The sequence below is a fragment of the Psittacula echo genome (assembly GCF_963264785.1).
Source record: "Psittacula echo genome assembly, chromosome: 3".
NCBI classification, from domain to species: Eukaryota; Metazoa; Chordata; class Aves; order Psittaciformes; family Psittacidae; genus Psittacula; species Psittacula echo.
This window is the reverse complement of record NC_137736.1, coordinates 77,553,589-77,575,329: the sequence shown is the minus strand read 5'-3', so window position 1 is coordinate 77,575,329 and position 21,741 is coordinate 77,553,589. Positions and strand designations below refer to the sequence as shown.

Genomic DNA, 21,741 nt, shown 5'->3' with positions numbered 1-21,741 from the left:
CCCCCCGCCCTTCCCGCTGCGCTCAGCGCCTGCGGTTTGATCGCGACGGTTCGCTGGCCGGTCTCCTCCCCCCTTCCCCCCCTAGCCCCCCGCCGTGCGGGCGCGTGCCGGAGTGCGGGTGGGGGCGCGCGCCCCCCGCGGCTGCCCGGCCAGGCGGGCGCGCTCCCGAGCGTGTGTGTGTGAGATCGCGGGCGTGTGCGCGCTCCCGCGCGTGTGTGCGTGTGCGTGCGTGCGTGTGTGTGTGTGTGTGTGTGTGTGTGTGCGCCCCTGTGCGAGCGCTGGTGTCTCGGCGCCGCCCGCGTGCGGGGGGTGTTTGCGCGCTCCGCACCGCGCTCCCGGTTGCTGCCATATACCCGCCGCCGCCCCGGCGGCTCCGCGCAGCGCCCGCGCAGCGGGAAGGCATCTTTATGGGCTGCCACCATGCTTGGGCCCTGGGGATTTCGGGCGAAGTAAGTACCGGGGCTCACTTTTCTCGCGCTCTCTTTCCCCGCTTCTCTTCCTTTCTCCCCCCCCCCCCCCCCCCCCCGCCCCTTCCCCGCCAGGTCTTTCTTCACTGTTGCTTTCCACCCCCAAACCCTCCCCCATCCACGTCCCTGTTCCCCCCTCCCCAAGCCGTTTCTCGCAACTCTCGGTGCTGCTCGGTGGGGTGGCGGTGTCCGGCTGGGGCTGCTGCTGCTGCTGTCGTTTGTACTGAAAGCTGCTTCGAGCCGAATATGCAGTGCGGTAATCGAAGGGTTGAACTCTTCGGGGAAAAAAAAAAAAAACTCACACAGAAGAAAAATCCCGATACAAGCAACCCCTTTCCTTTTCTCCCCTCCCCCGTCACCCCCCCATCTTCACTTCCCCCCCGCCCCCCAATCCGAACCTCTGTAGGGAGCTGGCGAACAGCAGCACGCAGTCATCACAGAGGGTTTCCAGGGCGGGATTGCAACCTTGCATACAGCCAGCTACAACTTTATTTTCTTTACCTCCCCACCCCCCCTTTTTTTTTCAGGGGAAGGGAGAAAGGAGGACGGAGGGAATACTGTATTTGCCTCCTTTACTAACCATAACTGAATTAAAGTTGTAAAATGCCTGGGAGTTGAACACTCACCAGGCAGGTTTTCAAAGGCTTTTTTTTCCTCCGAAGAACTGTTGGTTAATGGATGAATGGTTCTGATCAAGCTGAGAAAGAATATGCTAGATACATGCCTTTGAGTGATATTTCTGCTGCCTTCATGCAGCGAAGCCTTTTGCTTTGAGTAATTCCGATCCAGTTGACGTCTGGTCAGAATCATAGAGAGATTCAGAGAGACTTCCGATTTCTTGCTGCATGACTGCCTTTGCTGCAAGTGCTAGATTTGCAGCCTTGAACCTGATGCCACAGGAGATGTCTTGCAGTACTGAGACTTCCCGGGTTTTTGGATGCATTCCTCCAAAGCAGAGTTGTGTCATGAGGATTGGAGCTCTGAGGTGGACAGTAGAAAATACAAGCTTGCTCCAAGATCCCAGCATTTAAGCCTGGATGGTTTATTAGTCTTCCTCTACTGAAACACACAGTGCTATTATTTTCCCTAGTCATACTGCTTTTAGGCTAGTAGAAGTAGAAGAAAGCCACAAGGAGTCAGAAGGACTGAAAGAAGGAATGGAAATGGGATTTGTTTGCAGCTAGGTGAAATTTGGGTATTAAATTACTGACGTAGGTCAATGGTAGGGTTTCCCTTCCACCCCTCCTTGGCTTTTAATCAGCCTGGGTGTCTTCTCCCCTAAAGGATGAAGAGTACTGACAGTCATCGCTGCTTATAATCAGTAACTCTGATGCTTGGAGTGTTGGCGATGAGACATTTCCATGAGACCTATTTAGATCTCTCCACTTCTACCAGGCTAGTTTTGCAGAACGTTGGGAATAAGCGCTATGTCAGATATGGCTGAGACTACGAAGATGATCCGCATGTTTTACATTTCTCACAAATTTTGGGTGAGTGGTTAAAATATTTCCTTTAAGTTTGTGTGTCTCTGCGTGTGTGTGTGTGTGTATGTGTAAGAACCGAAGACCTCTGCTTGGTGGTCAGCTCTGTTGCATTGTGCATAACTCAAGGGGGGTGGTCTGTGTCATAAAATCAATTAGAATTATTTACTTTTGTAAAGATACAGAATTTCTCTTGGCTAAGTGAACTGTTAAGTGCACTGAAGTAGGAGGTTAACGTATTTAATCTCATTACTGAAGCATTCCTCCACAAAAGTCATCTGGGGGTGCGTGTGTGTGTGTGTGTGTGCATGTCTGTGTGGGTGGGTGTGTGCTTTGTAAATGTAGAGATGTGGGGGGGAAGGCATAGAAGAGTTTTAAGGAATGTGTGATGTGGGGAATGTGTCAGTGTGCTCTCTGTTGAATTAAACTGCCGTTTTCAGCACCGAGCGTTTTTCTCTGGATTCCTACCGTGGCATTTCCACCACCAGTTAAAAACCGAGGTGGAAGGAGGGGAAGACCTCGGTGCGCTGTTCACCGGAGAGGTTCTGAAGGGAAAGGGGAGTCGGGTAACAGGGGAGGTGGGAAACCTTGTAAAATGGTGCTTCTTACTCTCTTAAATTAGAACCGTGGAACTGAACTGACAGCCATTTTATGTATATTTATGGGGTTGGTCATGAAAAAGAAATCCAAGGAAGCATTGAAATGCACCCCACACGAACAGAACCAGGACAATTCCTGCTGTGACCTTACCTTTTTAAACACCGCAAGCATTTGACTGGCTAGGAATTGCCCATCAACCTTTTAATCAATGCATGTCATCCAGTTTTTGAAAGTGTGGGAATTAGAAGTGACAGTTGTTTGGGTTTTAGGGGTTTTTTTTCCTTTGGTTAACAATTCTCCATTTTCTACCCCACTGAAGATATACATAAACTTTGTGTCCATTTTAAATTTTATGGGGCTGTTCTATTATGCTGCTTTCTTTTTTTCTCCTTATCCTTACAGGAAATAAAATGTACGCTTGCTGCTCTACAGTAACTTTAGAACAGGACCTCAACAAAAAAAAATGCATATCTGGATGCTGCAGACGATCGCATTTGCTTTAACATCGCTAGTCCTTTCATGGGCAGAAAGCATTGAATATTATGGGGAAATCTGTGATAATGCGTGTCCTTGTGAGGAGAAGGACAGCATCTTAACAGTGAGCTGTGAAAACCGAGGGATCATCAGCCTTTTTGAGATCAGTCCACCAAGGTTCCCTGTCTACCACCTCTTGTTGTCTGGGAACCTTTTGAACAGGCTGTACCCGAACCAGTTTGTCAATTACACAGGGGCTTCAATTTTGCATCTCGGGAGCAATGACATACAAGACATCGAAACTGGGGCCTTTCATGGTCTGAGAGGCTTAAGGAGGCTGCACTTGAACAACAATAAGCTGGAACTTTTACGGGATGACACTTTCCTTGGGCTAGAGAGTTTGGAATACCTACAGGTCGATTACAATTACATTAGCGTCATTGAACCCAATGCCTTCAGCAAACTGCATTTGCTGCAGGTGCTGATTCTCAATGATAACCTCCTCTCCAGTTTGCCCAACAACCTTTTCCGTTTTGTGCCCTTAACTCACCTGGACCTGAGGGGTAACCGGCTGAAGCTGCTGCCCTATGTGGGCCTTTTGCAGCACATGGATAAAGTGGTGGAGCTGCAGCTGGAGGAAAACCCCTGGAATTGCTCTTGTGAGTTGATTGCTTTAAAGGATTGGCTGGACAGTATATCCTACTCTGCTCTGGTGGGAGATGTGGTTTGTGAGACCCCTTTCCGCTTACATGGTCGAGACTTGGATGAAGTTTCCAAGCAGGAGCTTTGCCCCAGGAGGCTCATCTCAGATTATGAAATGCGACCGCAGACACCATTGAGCACTACAGGGTATTTCCACACTACCCCGGCCTCAGTCAACTCTGTGGCCACTTCTTCTTCAGCTGTTTACAAATCCCCCTTGAAGCCCCCCAAAGGCACCCGCCAACCCAACAAGACAAGGGTGCGCCCCACCTCACGCCTGCCCTCAAAAGACCTGGGATACAGCAACTATGGCCCCAGCATTGCCTACCAGACCAAATCCCCGGTGCCTTTGGAGTGCCCCACTGCCTGCACTTGCAACTTGCAGATTTCTGACCTGGGCCTCAATGTCAATTGTCAAGAGAGAAAGATAGAGAGCATTTCTGAACTGCAGCCCAAACCCTATAATCCTAAGAAGATGTATTTGACGGAAAACTATATTGCGCTGGTACGCAGGGCAGATTTTGTGGATGCCACTGGGCTGGATTTGCTGCATCTGGGCAATAATCGTATCTCGGTCATTCAGGACCGGGCTTTTGGGGATTTAACTAATTTGCGAAGGCTGTATCTGAATGGGAACCGGATTGAGCGTCTGAGCCCAGAGCTGTTCTATGGGCTGCAAAGCCTGCAGTACCTCTTCCTGCAGTACAACGTCATCCGGGAGATAGAGGCGGGCACCTTCCAATCTGTCCCCAACCTTCAGCTTTTGTTTCTGAACAACAACCTGCTGAGGTCTTTGCCAGGGAACATTTTTTCTGGTCTCTCTCTCTACAGGCTGAGCCTGCGGAGCAACCACTTCTCCTACCTGCCCGTGAGCGGGGTGCTGGACCAGCTGAAATCCCTGCTGCAGATAGACCTGCACGAGAACCCCTGGGACTGCACCTGCGACGTGGTGGGCATGAAGCTGTGGCTGGAGCAGCTCAACACCGGTGTCCTGGTGGACCAGGTCATCTGCGAGTCCCCGAAGAAGTTTGCCCAGAGCGACATGCGGGCTGTCCGGGCTGAGCTGCTCTGTCCCGACTACTCCGACATTGTCGTCTCCACCCCGACGCCGTCCCCGGGCCAGCTGCCGGCCAGGACCACCCCGCCCTCCACCGTGCGTCTCAACGGCACGGCGGCGGCGGGTGGCTCCACGCCCGCGGGCGGCGCTGGCGGCGGCAGCTCCTCAGTGCCGCTCTCGGTGCTGATCCTCAGTCTGCTGCTGGTCTTTATCATGTCCGTCTTCGTGGCAGCGGGGCTCTTTGTCCTGGTGATGAAACGGCGCAAGAAGGGCCAGGGGGACCACACCAGCGCCAACAACTCCGACGTGAGCTCGTTCAACATGCAGTACAGCGTCTACAGCGGCGGCCACCAGCACCACCACCATCCCCACCTCCAGCAGCACCCGTCCCACCGCGGCGGCGGAGGCGGTGGGGGAGGCACGGCGCTGCCCAAAGTGAAGACCCCCGCCGGGCACGTCTACGAGTACATCCCGCACCCGCTGGGCCACATGTGCAAAAACCCGATTTACCGCTCCCGGGAGGGCAACGCGGGAGAGGATTACAAAGACCTCCACGAGCTCAAGGTCACCTACAGCAGCCACCCCCTGCAGCCCGGCGGGGGTGCGCCGTCTCCCCCAGCCCCCCTGCCGCCGAAGGCGCCCAGCGGGGAGGATGCGCCGGTGCGCAGCCCCGCGTACAGCGTGAGCACCATCGAGCCGCGGGAGGAGCTGCTCTCCCCGGTACAAGACGCCGACCGCTTTTACAGGGGCATTTTGGAGCCCGACAAACACTCCTCGTCCTCCACTCTGGGGACAGCCGGCTCCACCCTCCCCGACTACCCCAAACTCCCTGCTGCCTACACCTACTCCCCCAACTATGACCTTAGGCGTGCCCCCCAATACTTGCACCCGGGGCCGGGGGACGGCAGGCTCCGGGAGACGGTGCTCTACACCCCCCCGAATACTGTCTATGTAGAGCCCAACAGGAACGAGTACCTGGAGCTAAAAGCAAAACTAAATGCAGAGCCGGACTACCTCGAAGTGCTGGAAAAACAGACCACATTCAGCCAGTTCTGAGAAACAGCCCCCCTCCCCCCTCTGCCCCCCCGGTCCTCCCGCCAGCCACAGCAGCTCCTTCTCTGGAGTATTTGTATTTAACAACCACACGCAAAACAAAGAAACGTAAATGCTGACCTCCCCCACCTCGCCCACCTCCTGTTTCCCCCCTTTAATTCATTTTATTGTAGGGTGAAGTGCCTTGGCACGGGATTTTTCAGCTTTGGGGAATGAATATGAAAGGGTGTGCTGTTTATTTTATTTTCAGTTGTTTTTTTTTTTCCTTTTCTTTTCTTTTTCTTTTTTCCCTTTTTAATGTGTTTGGAAGTAGGAAACCACCTGTTGTGTAAATTGGGCACAGCACTGCCATTGTGTGTGTATCCGTGCATGCTTGGGGGAAGGTGGCAGGAGGGTCTTGTCAGGTCAGATTCAGGTTACAAGTACAAAAGTCATGGTCTCTTTAGGTTTTTGTACACACATTGTTTAATTTTGGTTTTTTTCTGGTCGAAGAGTGCAGCGCACATTTTCCCCTTTTATCCATGGGTGAGTCTAAATGGCTTTTATGGAGAGATTAGCACACCCCAACTTTAATACAAGGTTTCCTTTTTTTAAGGATGTGTTTGTATACTTTCTGGACTTTTGAATTAAAAAAATATATTATGATCTTTAAAAGGATCACTGTAGATGTGGGCAAATCATTAAAGTGCAGAGATATATGATCCATAACTGGTTAGTGAAAATAACTTATTGATGAAATATAAAAAATATTTTATTGTAGCACCTATTTTTATATGCACATTAGCATTTCTCTTCACTATTTTAGGGCCTAATCCTGCAAATTCTTACTCATTTGAGTATATCTACTTGTGAAAGAAGCCCAAGCTTAGGCCTTCGTCCTGCAGGCACTTAAACACACGAAAAACTCTACCAATGGGTGTAGTCTTGTAAACTCACTCATTGAGCAAAGTTAGTCACATACCCAAAAGATCAGGATAGAAGATGCAGAGCTATTCTTACAACTAAAACTACTGGGACGTTTAAGTGTCTCCTCTTTTTTCAGGATGGGGTCCAGAGTCTGTGTATTGCTTTAAAGTGTTGCACTACATTGAGAGCTTTTTTTCCCAAAGCTGATACCGTATCAGAAGGACCTTTTAAATCGTTACAAATAATGCTAATTATGACCGAATCTTAACAGACAATCCAAGACATAAAATCTGATCACAATAGAAAAAGAAATTATTTATTTAAAAACATACCTTTTAACAACCTCGTGCTCAGGCATCTGGTTGGGCAAACTAGTAAGGGAGATGTAGAAGGCATTCATTTTAACAGGAAAAAAGTGTGTTTGGTTTTTGATTTGTCAGTTCTTGATTTCTTTTTTTTTTTCTTTTTTATTAGTTAACCAAAATATAATGATTTTATAAATGTTGTAGCCAGTTTCTGATTGCTTAGTCAAGTATAATTGCACTTGTACAGATCCACATGTTTACTGGCATCCTGAAAGACCAAATAATGGACTGTACACATCTATATACAATGTCTTTACCCCTTTGGGCAGCAGGCAATGGCAAGGATATTCATAAACACAGCATCACTGTAAGATGGGACAACTGATGTCTCATATGTATCCCAGCACATGTGATTTTTAATAGTTTATGAATAAACACTTGATAAATATTTCAAATGTAAGATCATGAAGTAATGAGTATCCTAAGTTTAAAATTTCTAGCCAAAATCAACTGTTTGTACGCTGGATTCCCTTTACTAATAATTATGTCTCATCAGAAAGTTGTAACATTTTCAGGCAAAGCATAATGTGTTCTGTATTTTCAAAACATGACATACGGTAATTTTATCAGCATACAGTAGATGGGTCAGAGAGCAACACAGGAATATGTGTTTCACCAACATATTTAATAGGATAGTTTTATGCTTACATTTTGTTTCCTTACTGAAGTGTTCTTTGAGATATGGATCAGGATAAGTGATACTTCACATGTGGCTTTGTCTTTCTTCATTAGAAGAAATTATCATGTTTGGTATTATTTGCAGAGTTGCTCACAAGTACATTTTTTATTGCAAAAGGGCTCTGTTCTGTTCTTCTTTCCCTATCCATGTACAATCTGTCACACTTTCTACAAAAACAAAGCTATATAACTGGTCTGTTGGAATTGAAGATAAATCTTTTGCTGGCATGTGTTCTCTCTATGCCACCCACACTGAGCAAAAGCAAAAGCAAAGCAAAGGCAAAAAAAAAGGAAAAAAGATGATTGCATTTAGATTGGACAGTTTAGTAAGTGGAGTGTTATTTCAGTTTGAAATGCACATATGAGGTGTGTTCTTTTGTCATAGAATTACAACATATGGTTGTTCTATGCACTGCTCTAGATCTCTTGGAGACTTACCACTGACACTAGCAAGATGTGAGTGTTGCTGTCTGAGGTGCAGTTTTGAAACACTAATTTGGACTTTCTGCCTTATAACTCTTGCTGAAACTAGTGTCCTGGTTCTCCTTCCGTTTAAACCCAGTAGAAGAATGTTGTTGTTAAATGGGTATGAGTAGGAAAATTTTCAGGCTCACTAGCTTTGTCATTCACTAAGAGAAAGGCTAACTAATGATTGAATGAAAGGGTCCTGGAAACTGTGTGTCTGTTCATGTATATATGTATTTTTTCTGTGTGATTCAAAGCTCATAAACAGGATTTTGCGTAGGTGTCAGTACAAATGTGGGATTAGGTTCTTAATGTGAAAGGTATATTTTACGTGGCATTCTGCCACAAAGAGGCAGCATCCACAAATGAGTAAATGAGCAGGAATTGCTTGGAATTGAAAGAAATGGCTGACAGAAATACCTCTGCAGTCTGTTTATGCTTACATTCTGATGCTGCCATTTCTGAAGCCAGCAGTACTGCTGCTTCCATGTTTTCTACCTGCACTTAATAACTGTTAAGAACTTTTCTAATGGTCTACCCTAAAATCAGACAGTTAATTTAAATCTCTTCAATTTTGCCTCTTCAGTAGAAAAAATGTATTATCCATGCCATTATTGGAAAAAAAAATTAAATGGCATCAGTTACCTTCAGAAAGTGCATTCTTCAAGATAAATCCTTAAAAAAAAATACAGATTTCAAAATAATACTCTTTAATCCATAATGATCCTGAAATACACCTGAAATGGCTATTTGTGAATGAGGACTTTAATGGAATTAGGATTTCCCACTCAGTGGCTACAATGATATATCATCCATGGAAAATTATAGTAAGAAAAAGTAGAAATATGACATGGCAAAGGGAGGTGTGCGTGTGATTTGAAAACAGGATCCTTGTTAGCAAGATCAATGAAACCTTTTGCGTGATGATCTGCTGAGTTAGTTCCGACCAAAGGGGCAAAAGTGTAAGAAGAAGAAGAAGAAAAAAAAATCCCTATTTTGAGAATCCAGAATATTTTTTAGTTTGGTTTAGGTTAGTTATCAGACTGGTTTAGGATGGTTATTAGAATAATTTTTTTACCTTTTGATTTTTTGTTTAGTCATTTGACAAGTCATATTGAGCTTCTTGGATCAGTCATATGGCCTCACATTTTATTTCAGAAGTGCATGAAATTCTGTGAAAAAAGATGGAGAAGAACCCTAATTTCTTAATGTAACTACTGCAATGAAAACATGGATTGTGATAATATAGAACAATTATTCTTATGAAGTAAAAGAAATATTCTTTGCACTTTCTTTTGGGTTTTTTTGGTTGTTTTTTTTTTTTTTTTTTTTTTTTTGTTTAGGCTTTTTTTTCCATATCATGCAAATTTAATGTCCTTAATACTAATGGTGAGTTTAGCAGTGAGATCCCCTTCCCTTCCCTTCCCTTCCCTTCCCTTCCCTTCCCTTCCCTTCCCTTCCCTTCCCTTCCCTTCCCTTCCCTTCCCTTCCCTTCCCTTCCCTTCCCTTCCCTTCCCTTCCCTTCCCTTCCCTTCCCTTCCCTTCCCTTCCCTTCCCTTCCCTTCCCTTCCCTTCCCTTCCCTTCCCTTCCCCTTCCCTTCCCTTCCCTTCCTCTTGTCTATATTGCACACTTGACTCCTATCTGATAAAATGACCTGAATTTCAACTGAATAATCTCAGAAGATAGACCATGTAATTTCTGGACATTCTTACACAGTACTTGAAACACCAGATGCTATGTCAGTCCTGTCATCAATTAAAAGTCTGATACAGATGCAGCTTCCACTTCCATACTTCTAGAACCCAAATTCTCACACTTTTTTTTTCCCCCTGTATTTACCTCCCATTATTTTGGTGGTCTCTTAAGGTTACAAAAACCTGTTCAATTGATTCTGCATACTGCAGTATTTAACTTGTGACTGTTTTCCTGTGTTTCAATTTTTTAGAAAGCTTGTAACTAAATCTCAGAAGTATTCCTTTTAGGAAAACAGATGTGGTGGTATCTTGTGTCACATAATAATGTCTTCAAATAATATAACAAGACTAATGGTAAAATATTAAAAATTGAGCTTCTGACCCATGGAAACGCAATTTAGAATGTCTACCTAGAAAGGCTGGAATAGCTAATCATGTTTGTTGGTAAAATATGAAGGTAACATCTTGGTTCTGTAGGTTGTTTAGACTTTTATGTAGCTGGAGCTAACATGTTTGAGCAGAGTTTCTTACAGAAAGTTTAGAGTCTGCTTCATGCATATGGTTCCCTCTCCAGGGGCAGAGTCCATTAAGGCACTGCATCCTGAAGGATAGGGTAAACAAGAGCTCCTTCATTTTTAGAGGGCAGGTTCTTTATATTGTTCAGTGTCTCCAGGGAACCTGAGTAGCCTTTTATTTGGTTAAAGACTGGCATGCTGAAATCTAGCATCTCCAAATTGGCCTCTAGAGAAGAGGGCCAAAATCTCCAAATTTCTTACACGGAACTGAAAACGCTTTTAACAAGAAAAAATGGGGAGGGAAGGCAGAGTGAATGGCAGACACAATTCCATAGCTGTCAACCTTCAAATGGTCTTCACATTTCTATTGATTATTTGATGTAGGGAACTTGTACCTCCTTTCTGCAGCATTTATTTACCGTGCAAAATGCAGAACCTCAAGCTAAGGAATGACAAGAGGATGGAGGAGTAGATGAGTGAGTCTTCTCTGTGGGAGGAGTGGGCAGGATAGCAGCACTCTGAACAGGGCGGCCATACTAGTTCATTTACATCATTTCCTAACCCTTCTAAGAAGCTTTGCAATGTGCTCTGGTGAAATGAGAGCACACGAATCTCCTTGCAGCCCAGCAATACTGTCTTACAGATTTGTGTTTATCCATCTATGCATAAATACTATTCTAATATATATATGACAAATCTTTACAATTTATATACTGCTTTTATTATTATTATTATTATTATTATTATTATTCAGCTACATTTCAGAGTACCTAGCAGTATGATAATACTCCAGAAATGCTAAGCATAGTTATGCTTTAGAAAAATTGTTTATTCTTAAAACACTGAACAGGAAACAGAAAGAGGCACATTTAAGGCCTAGGAACCATCTAGTTAATTGAATATACAAAGAAATAAAGTGTAATGAAGTTTGTAATTAAATTGTTACCAAATTAACTATTTAACTTACAGCTAGTGGGTCACATTTTGATTCTAGTGCGTAAATACAAAACTGGATTCCATTGACATAAGGAAGTTACAAACCATTTAGCTTTCTGTCATGAGTTTGGATTTTTGTAGCTGAAATAAGTGAAAAATTTGAATGCAGTAATGATAAACATTTGTAGCTCTGCTGTGTACCTCCAAAATTAATTACATCTATTTCCAATCTGCTGACAAATTAACTGAACGTTAATGTAGTAGTAAGGCATTGTAAAATTGTCCTGATTACATGGGAAGTTCAGTTTTCATCCACATATACAGATGTGGTTCTTGAGAATGATGAACCATATGAACATACCTTTCTTTAATTCTTTGGGCTTGGTCCTGAAGACTTGAATTTTATGAAATAACTATTGATAAAAATTGTTCCCTTTGTGGTGTTTTTGCAATTTAAGATGCAGCCACTTTTATGACAATTTTGCAGCCTCATATTTACAACCTTTTTAAATTTTGCAGAAAACTACAGACCATGTCAAGCGTAAATTATTTTTTTTTCCTGTTTGGACACATGATTGCTGTTGTATATCATGACATGGTTCTGGGTGATCTTCCAAAAATATGTCTAGAATGGGGTAAGGTAGAAAGTTGAAGTAATAATTGTCTAGTTCAATATTTAATGTAATAAAACATTTTCTTCTCATGATTTCAACAGTATATCTGATTTTGTGAACATCAGATTATCAACACCTTCTGGTGATTTTGTACCAATACTGTGGCAAAAAGTTTATGTTTGTATTTCGGAAAAGAGACAAAGTGGGAGATTGCTGTTATCAGAGACATAATATGAACTTTATTCAAAAATACTTTTAAATAAAAGTACTAAGTTAGATTCTTAAAATAAGCTTGGAAAGTGACAATCTGGTATGGTTTTCTAATTTCTAAACCAGTTTTAATTATCAAGCAGATTATTATTTTAACAATCTGTATTTTTTTACCATCTGCATTTAAAAAAAGAAAAAGAAATACATATGTGTGTGTGTATATGGATGTTTATGTATACATATATAAAAGAATGCATACGTATGCATATGTATGCATACACTTACGTTTATCTGTATTTGTTTAATTAACACTGTCTTTACTGTGATGTAAGAGTGTGTTTTGAAAGCTTTTAGGCCTGGAATGAAGCAAAAGTTCTGCATATAGCATATGAAACATATAAAAGCTGTATCCACAGAGTCAAAAAAAGTCACTCCAGTCTCACAAGACTTCAGCTTGTCTAATACAGTAATATAAATGTTGGCTTGGGGTTGTTTGTTAGGAACAAAAAGTTCAGGCCCAAATCCAGTTTGAAACTGGCTACATATAGATTGAGGGGCATAAACATTCCTGCACCATAAAACTTTACCTTTTAGATCTGAAATAGTATCACATAACAGGAGTGTCCCGAATTTAACTTTGCTGTAACTTCATTACAATAGCAATTAGTTTGTCAGTCAAATGGATAAATGAACACATACCAAATGTATTCATAAAAATGAAAAGCGGTCTTACAAAGCTCTCACTATTAAATTTCTGAATTTAGTTTTAAAATAATAAATTCATAACTGTAATTATGCAGCAGTTATTACACAACAAAGATTTGATCTCTTTTTAAATGCTGAACTTGGCTGAACTATTCAGTTTTTTAGTCACAACTATAACAAAGTTGGTAGTCCCAATGCCAGTTGCTTTCTGCTATAGTTAGGGCAGAGTTATGCACAGTGTTGGTACTCTTCAGCTATGGTACAGTTTTATCATTGTAAATTCTATTTAGAAATTTATAAAATTAAACATTTTAAATGCATTTTTAAGTTGGCAGTTTAAGTTGAATAAAATATATCATTACATTTATCTAAAATTTACTAGTCATCCAGTTTTAAATAGTTTTCAAATCTTTTTTTAAGTCATTCATAAAATTATGTAGTAGTGATGTGGTAACATGAGTTTATGTGAAGTTACATACTGTAATGCACATTCAGTTAGATTTTTATCTGGCAATTTATAGCAAACCCAAATATATAGGTTACAGCCCATTTCACATTAAGCTCAAAATTCAAGAACATGTACATTTTTTGGGTTTCAAATTTATCAGAAATGCCTACATTAAGATCAAAGAATTTGAACCACATACTTTTGAAGAATGAATATTCTGCTGAATCATTTCTTCTCAAGTATAAATATCTTCCTTTATGCATGATGAAGAGGGCATCAAAAGAAAAATTGGCTAATCAGTATATTTGATGTTTTTGAAGTGAATGAAAATTTTCCTATTGATTCAAATTTTTGAAAGTATGGTATGTCTTTATATTCTGTCTTACCTTGTTTTGCCTCCTCCTATTAGAGACTGTTTATTAGCTTACAGTGCATAGGCAAAATACGTGCTGCAAAGATGTTCCAAAGGTCAATTGGCTATAACATCACTATCAGTTATAACTTGAGCGTTTCTAGAGGTTAAATTCTTCCTTTTATGATTAATTATGCTTGGTCTTTTAGGGGTGGATATTTTTAGTTTATTTCCATCCAAAGGCAGTATGAAATGTAGTCAATACTAATTGTGGAAATTATTTAAAAATACTATATATATTGATGGCTTCATAAAGTTTATATCATTAATGTTTAAAAACATTCTAACTCTTTAGAATGGAGTTAAGGGTTGTACCTTTTATATTTTAATTTTCTGTTTCCTCATCTTATTCTTTTTTTCCTACACATTACTGAATCAAACTGCTTGCCTTTGTATTGAAGCCTGCTTTTTTATTTTATTTTAATTATGGAGCACAATTGTCTGCAGGGGGGTCTAAGCTATTGTTCTTAAGTGTGTATATTTTCTGTTAAAAATATTGTACCCCTTTAGATGGCTATTTTTCTAAGCAGAATCATGTGGTCTACAGAATCATATGGTCTTCCTTCTCTCTCCGTCCTTACATTGTGATGCAGTGAAGAGGCATAAGTGTTTGCTTTTTTAGCTCTGATAGCTGGAGTAAGAGCTTAAGCAAAACCCTCATCAATGTCAAAAGAAATAATGGTTTAGGTAGCTTTTGTTTATTTATTTCTGTCTATAGCATCATTAGTGTAAATCTGTAACATGAATGCATACATGCATAAACATGTATATGTATGTATGTATGGAGCACCAGACAGTGCAGAATGAAGGTTTTTTAATTTTTTTTAAATGCACCTCGTCTCAAAAAGAGGAACTGTCTTACAAGTAGGCAGTGCTTATATAATGAAACTTTTCAGCAGGGTAATTTAAGTGGCAAATTATCAACAACTTCTGATTGGGTCTGAAATTATCACTTTTCTCTTTTTGGCATAGCAGGTAATAGCTACCAGCAAGTATGTGGCAATGTACCATAATATATGTACCATAATATCATATTGAACAGTAAGATCTCTGATTGTGCAATACATTACTTCATCATTTTCAAAGGATGGAAGTCTACTAATGCAGGTATTAACTTGTACATCAGCTCTTCCTTAACTTTTATTTTTTTCCCCTAAGGAATAAGAAGTTGCTACTCTTTTGAGAAAAGTTGTTTCTATAAGTCTGAGAACTACTTAAAGTAATGATTCTAAATTTACCAATTTTTAGAAATATCATTGAATGTATTTCTAATTGTTAATAATTTTTTATCCATACATAATTTTATATGATGAATGTGTTCTATAATTTTCAGTATACTTTATATACTGAATGCTATCTGTAATTAAATATTTCTTAAGAATTCTTGGGTTACTAAGAAGTTTTTGTTAGAGTTGGTTAGGGTCAGGGGTTTACTTATGGAGAAAAAAGCATCATTGCATAATTTTGTCTTCATAATATTTATTTCATTTGCCATTTGAATGTTTGAGAAGTATTTACTGCTTTATGTACTGATCTGTGGTGAAATATCAAGAGTTCCCAACTTTGGCCTGATCGATACTATGTAATTTCAATTTACAGTTACATAGTAAAACAATTTTTCTTTTATGTTTGTCTTATACTTAGTTATCCTTACCTCCTGCTCTGTGTGTTGATATAAGCACTCACAAATGTTCATTTAATCATTAAAGCTCAATATTACTTCACAGTCTTAATGGAAAGATAATTCAACACAGCAATGAAGATGAAAGTTCAAAATTAGATTTTTACTCTCTGATGAATTCTACATGTGAATAATATGATTGATTTGAGTATTCTTGTCAGGTTCAGTCAGATTTTTTTTTGTGTGTAATGCACTTTTGGGTTTGGGCAAAGTGAATTCAAGTATGTGTCTGACACACACAGGCAGTCCTTAGTCTGTGTTCACTTTCACTAAGTGTTTCTGAACATAGTAGGATAATGTTTACTGTTACCAAAGTCTTTTCTTCCTCTAAAAAGGAAATTTTCTGGCTTTAGTCATGTTGACAATGCACAATTAGGTGTGTGTATCAGAGAGTATTTTTCATATGCTCAGAAAGGCCTGAGAACCTTGAAATCTAATACTAGTTCAATTTCTGAAATGCTTACTCTTTGTTTTTAATTGAATATTACTGGCTTGTAAAGGTTACTTATAATAATGTTTAAGCCTAATGGCATGAAGGTACTGGGAGGGTTAATGCATATTTTTATTTATTCAGAGATTTGAACTATAAAGCCATAAGTAGTTATAGGTTCTGAATTTCTTCATTTTTTGTCTTGTCTTCTAAGAAAGTTACGTTTTTTATTAGAAAAGGGAATGCAGGATTTGAATGAAATATAAAGATGTTAAATAGCTGTCATCCAAAGGCTTCAGTAAGAATTGTTATTGTTGTTGTCATTGAACTCAGAAAAATGGGGTCATATTTATTTTTGGGACTCACTGGGTTTACAGGAGGTGAGTGAACAATGGTGAAGAGGCCTTGCACCTCTCCAATGAGCTAAATGACCACAGTGATGAAATAGGAACCCTTTTTAGTGAATTATTGTTTTGGGAATATTGTTAATTTATATTTATCTCTGCATTTTAAATATTGAAAAGATAAATCTGGTTACACTACTTTGTAATACGGAGAAGAAAGTGGTTTTTTGCAGGGCACAGACTCTGAAGCAAGGATTGTCACCAGAAGTGAAAATGATTTATTTTAATTGTCCAAATGCAGAGATGCAAAATTAAAAACATACAGAATGTAGAGTATTGAATGTTTAGAATATTAAAAAAATCTTAAACTTGTTAAGAATCCAGTTTAGATATTTACAACCTTTTAAAATTTGATATGAGATTGCCATATATGAAGGAGGTTTTAGCTATAGTTAGGGCAGCACAGTCAGGTATTTGTTCTGTCTTATTTTTATATAAACTTAGAAAAATGTTTCTGGTTGGCTTTTTTTTTTTTTTAATAATTATATCAAGAATCAAAATTCTTCATGTTGAAGTTGGAAAGTATAGTGTCACAAAATGTCTGTGTCTGGACAAATAATCATTCAGCAGCAGCATTAAAATTGCTACAGCAAACTGAAGTTTGAAATTAAGATACAGTGTTGTGTGACCACAGGAGATATTTGTGAGAGTGCTTTGTTGACAACTAATTGATAATTACGGATTGTATTCTTCTAACACCTTTCTTCCCAAAGGATCCTAAAGTGCCTTACAAAATTAGGGCCTATTCCTGCCCTGATTGAAGTCAATGGGAGCACTGCCAATGGGAACAGCACTGGGCACTTAAGAAGCTAATAAAAGCTGCATTCAAACATCAGTTCTGCCACTGAAATCTGTAACTGTTCAACTTACACAGCAATACTCCCTGGTGGCTTAAGACAGGAAGTGAATATTATCATATACAGATTCCAATTTTAAAAAGAAAATATAACTTGAAGGCATACACGGTCCAAACACTGTTAATAGCCCAGCTTTTGGCTAAGATTTCTGTTTGAGACTTCATCCAAACACATTTTTGGTTTGGATTTTTTTTTGTTGTTTTTTTTTTTTTCCCCCAGAAGATTTGAACATTAGCTATAATACCTCTAATGACTGATATACCTTCCTGATTCATATGTTGCAGACATGTATTTTGGAGATCAGATTTGCATTTTTTTTTTTCATGCAATAATACAATTTCAGAAAAAATGCAACATAGAAATACAGAAAAATCTATATTTATTCTACCCCTTTTGCTGATTATTTTTTTTAATTGCTGCCTGAGGAAAGCTTGATACTACAATCAGTATTTGGCATATATTTCCATAATCTTTCATTTTACATATTAAGCTGATCGCTGTGCTATATCAAATACAGGATTTGATGTTTGATACCTGAGATGCCAGTTGGAAGGAAGCCTTATACCATGTTTTCTGACATTTATGCTTATTTTTAAAATAGAGTCTTTCATATAAAATTCATCAGCTACAAAAAAACCTAAGTGGAATGCACTGATGCAAAAAAATAAAAGTGGAAAATAATGCAGATACTTGTAATACCATGAAAAGGCCTGAATTCTTTTTCACTCAGCATTTTTTTCTTAACCAGTCAGATTGGTGAATGAGGAAATAAATTATTTAACATTTTAAAAATTATTACAGTTTAACATATGAAAGAGGAAAACTTTCAAGACACCATAAAAAGTTCCTTAGGGGTTTTCTTTTTTGTCTGTTTAGGTATTTTAAGGTGGGACTGAAAAATAAGCAACTCCAGGAGTACTACCAACCATCACAACAACTTATCTAGAGGAATATGTAGCAATTGAAGCCTTTGAATAAGATGCCAAATACATGCTGTATATTCAGAAAGGAGTTTGAGATTACAGGGCCATATAATTCACCACTAGTCTTAGAAAATCTTTCTAGTCTTATTGAATAAATATTAAATCCTCTGGCAAAATCACAGAAGATGCAGCTTTGCATGTTTGACATGTCCAAGATGAAAATATTTTGTATAGTTCATTGAAATTTACCTTATTAAAAAAACAAAACAAAAAAGCACCAAAAAAGAAAAAAAAAAAACAACAAACAAATGTAATCCCAGTTTTTAAAGGATGTTTTCTTTTTTGTGCTGTACCTGGGTAAAATATTTACAATGTAATTGAATTCTGTTAGCCATCACAGAGCAGAAGTTAAGAAGGTTGTTCATATAAGGGGTTTTCAGAGAAATCACAGCATATTGTATACATCTGTTATATAGATGTGGCTTTCAAGTTGTTTTGAATGTGTTAGAGAAAGACACTCTGTTAGACCTTAATTCATCAGTAGATCTAAATGTCTCCCTCTACTAGAAATGCAATATTTTACAGCCTTTTATAACAATAAGAAGCTGGAACTATACAAATTACTATGTCTATGTGGGATGAACAAATGCCCTATTTTCTTAGGTACATTTCTGTCTAGAAAACTGACATCTTTCCCAATAAGAATTTGACATAAGTAAAAATAATTTGACATAACTGTTTCAGAAAGCTCCAGACAGATATGAAAAACAGCCACTGAAGTTAACAATTCTTTTCATTTTCTTTCATATGTGTTTTTAATAAAAGTATTATATTCTTAATACTTTTAATTAAGTCATTATTATGTCATAAACACATTTAGGTTATAGTATAATAAAAGACATATTAAGATTGATATTGCACTGTCTCTTTCATGCACACACACACAAGAAGCAAGAAGGAAGTACCTATGCATGTGCTGATGACAGGCCAGGAGAAACTTAGCACTTCAGTCAAAAATAGGATTAGATTTTATCCTTAGGATAGGATTAGTGTGTGATCTCATGGTCACTTAATAGGTTTCCTATTAGATCTTCCCCAAGGCCTGTTTTTGCAGTCCTTCATCAGGCAAGATACCCAAAGAAATCAGTGCACTTTTTCTTAGCAAAGAATATTTTAATCTCTTCTTTAGACTTCAAATTATTTAATTCATACACAATCACATAATAAATAAAGGGCTAAATGGCAATTACTAACAAAAAAAAAAGATGAAGTCTTACACCTTTAAGGATTTGGGCCTGAAGGACTCATGCAATACTGAGATCATATATCCATCTTGTATTAGAAATAAATTAGCTATTGTCAAATTCTGCATTCTTTGCTAATTTCCATCTTGCTCAGCAAAGCATTGTAGGATCCGACCTTTAAAATCTTTTGTAATGTATTTCTTCTCTAATAAATATTTGTAAGACTTTACTGGGTACTACAATACTTTTTTCTTTTCATTAATTTCTATTAAACATGGTTTTATTGTCATAACTGTAACGATTATAGGAAACACAAACTTTGTATTAGAGAGTGAGGTGAATATAGACTTTTTTTTTTTTTGGACATGCTCAATATATAAAAAAAATCCCCCCAAAAAACATACCTTTTACCTGAGAAAGTACTATTTTTCAAATGTCTTTTTAAAATTGTCAAATAAAAATCTTCGTGACAAACAGGACATGACTTTGCCTAAAATAATGATAGCAATAGCAGTGATAACAACAATAATAGTAACAAGAACAGACGTTCAGTTTTACATTGAATTAAAACCTTTGTAAAAAGTGAATATTGCTCAGTATTTGGTCACGTAACACCAATCTACCCACACCCCCCCAAAAAAAAACCCCAAAACATGTCAGTTAACAAGTGATGTGAGCTATTAGAAACAGTTGCATTCAGCTATTTTACGCAGTGTATTGCTTTATACTCCTAATTAATATACTATAGTAATTAAGAGTATAACAGACACATTTCCATACACAGTCACCTCATATTTGCAAACTGTAGCAATGGATATTTACCAATGCATTATGCCATTTAGGTTTCAAAATACTTTAATTAATTAATAATAACATAAGCCTTTAAGTTTTGTTTCAATAGAACTCTAAAAAGCCATATTCAAAAATTAAAAAAAAAAAAAAGGTCAGGCAATGTTATTTCTCAGAATGGGTTTAAATGTTATTGTCAAATAGAATGCAGGTTTAAAAGGCAGTTCTACAGCAAAAATAGCACTTTTAATAGTTAATATATAGCTGATATTTAGATTTGCATGCTCTGACCCATGTGAGTAATTTTGTTTTCGGAAATTTAGTATCACCAAAAGCTACATATAGAAGTAAAACTGTTCATATGTCTAAGCATTTGCAGGAGTAAGCCTTCAATTTTTCATCATTTGATCAATTGGAAAAAAATCTACAGACTATGTACTGGAGCTTCTGACCTCATAAAATTGGTTTCTGTATTTTTGCCTGACGCTTTGTACATTATCCTTCAATGAACAAAGAAAGCAAATATCAAATAACATTAATACCTCAGAAATGCAGTGAGATACTTAATAATCCAAAGACTGACTTTAGATTGATAATATTTATATTTGCTGTTTTAAACATTAAGCATTAGAAACATTAGAGAACATTGTCTATTATATATATATAACTTCATAACTTTTAGCACATATATTTCTATGTATACTTTTCATTCGTATAGCATCATAGGTGTACATGATATCTATGTATGCTCATATATGTATATAAAACCTTCAAAATCTTTAAAGCACATTAGACCTAAATAATTCAGCAAGGTGCAACTATAATGTATCTGATAATTTAACTGAATTATATTACAATGTTAGTTTATTAAATGGTGACAGATAATTTTCATCGTTACTGATATATTTCTGGGGGCAAAAAAAAAAAGAAAGGTGAAACATGTAATGAAGACTCTTTTCATTCTGACAGAGAAGTACTATTCCTGTGGCACCTGGGCACTTCACAAGAGAAGAATTTTTTGCAATATGATGCCTCCTGTGGTGCAGTGAGGCATGAAGCAATATGAGAGGTAGACTGAACTGAAGAATGTCATATGAGGAAACATTATACCATAGAAAACGTTCAAAAGGGAAAGACAGCTGTTGTTATGAACTATTAAAGCCAGCTGCAGGGTTTTCTTTTCTTTCAATGTTTTAGAAGCTGAGATGGCATTTCCTTCTATCTTCTTTTGCTGTCTGTCCTCTTTCCCCTCAAAGGAGGTTTGCTACGTCAGGTAGCTTTCACTGTGGCATGCACTGAATCATGAGGGTTCTGCCTTTTGTTGCCCTCTCTTTTGCCTTTCAGTTAAAGATTATCCAGAACTGGGCATAACAGCACCAAAGAACTGTCATGCTTAAAGTAAACACTGCAGGTGGGACTAAAGAGAAATTACAAGCACACAAGATGAAAAACAGCTGAAAAGCCTGAAAATAGGTATTGTTCAGAGGAACATATATAATTGTATGCTTACATCTATGGAAGTGACATTAGAGATATCAACTTAGTACAATTGCAAATTATATAATTATTAAATCTAGAGACAGTGGCCTCCAATTTTCAAGGATAGACTAAGGGATTGAGATGACAAAGA

General features: G+C 38.6%; 1 protein-coding gene across 1 annotated transcript; it reads left to right on the top strand.

Moving 5' to 3' along the window:
* Window positions 1-258: 258 nt before the first annotated feature.
* Window positions 259-5,837, top strand: SLITRK5 (SLIT and NTRK like family member 5; the record flags this gene model as incomplete). Its single annotated transcript, XM_080613442.1, is given in 3 exon segments — window positions 259-449; window positions 2,951-3,003; window positions 3,006-5,837. Coding segments are annotated over 2 exon segments (2,877 nt in total). The 5' UTR covers window positions 259-449; window positions 2,951-2,958.
* Between the last annotated feature and the right edge of the window lie 15,904 nt (window positions 5,838-21,741).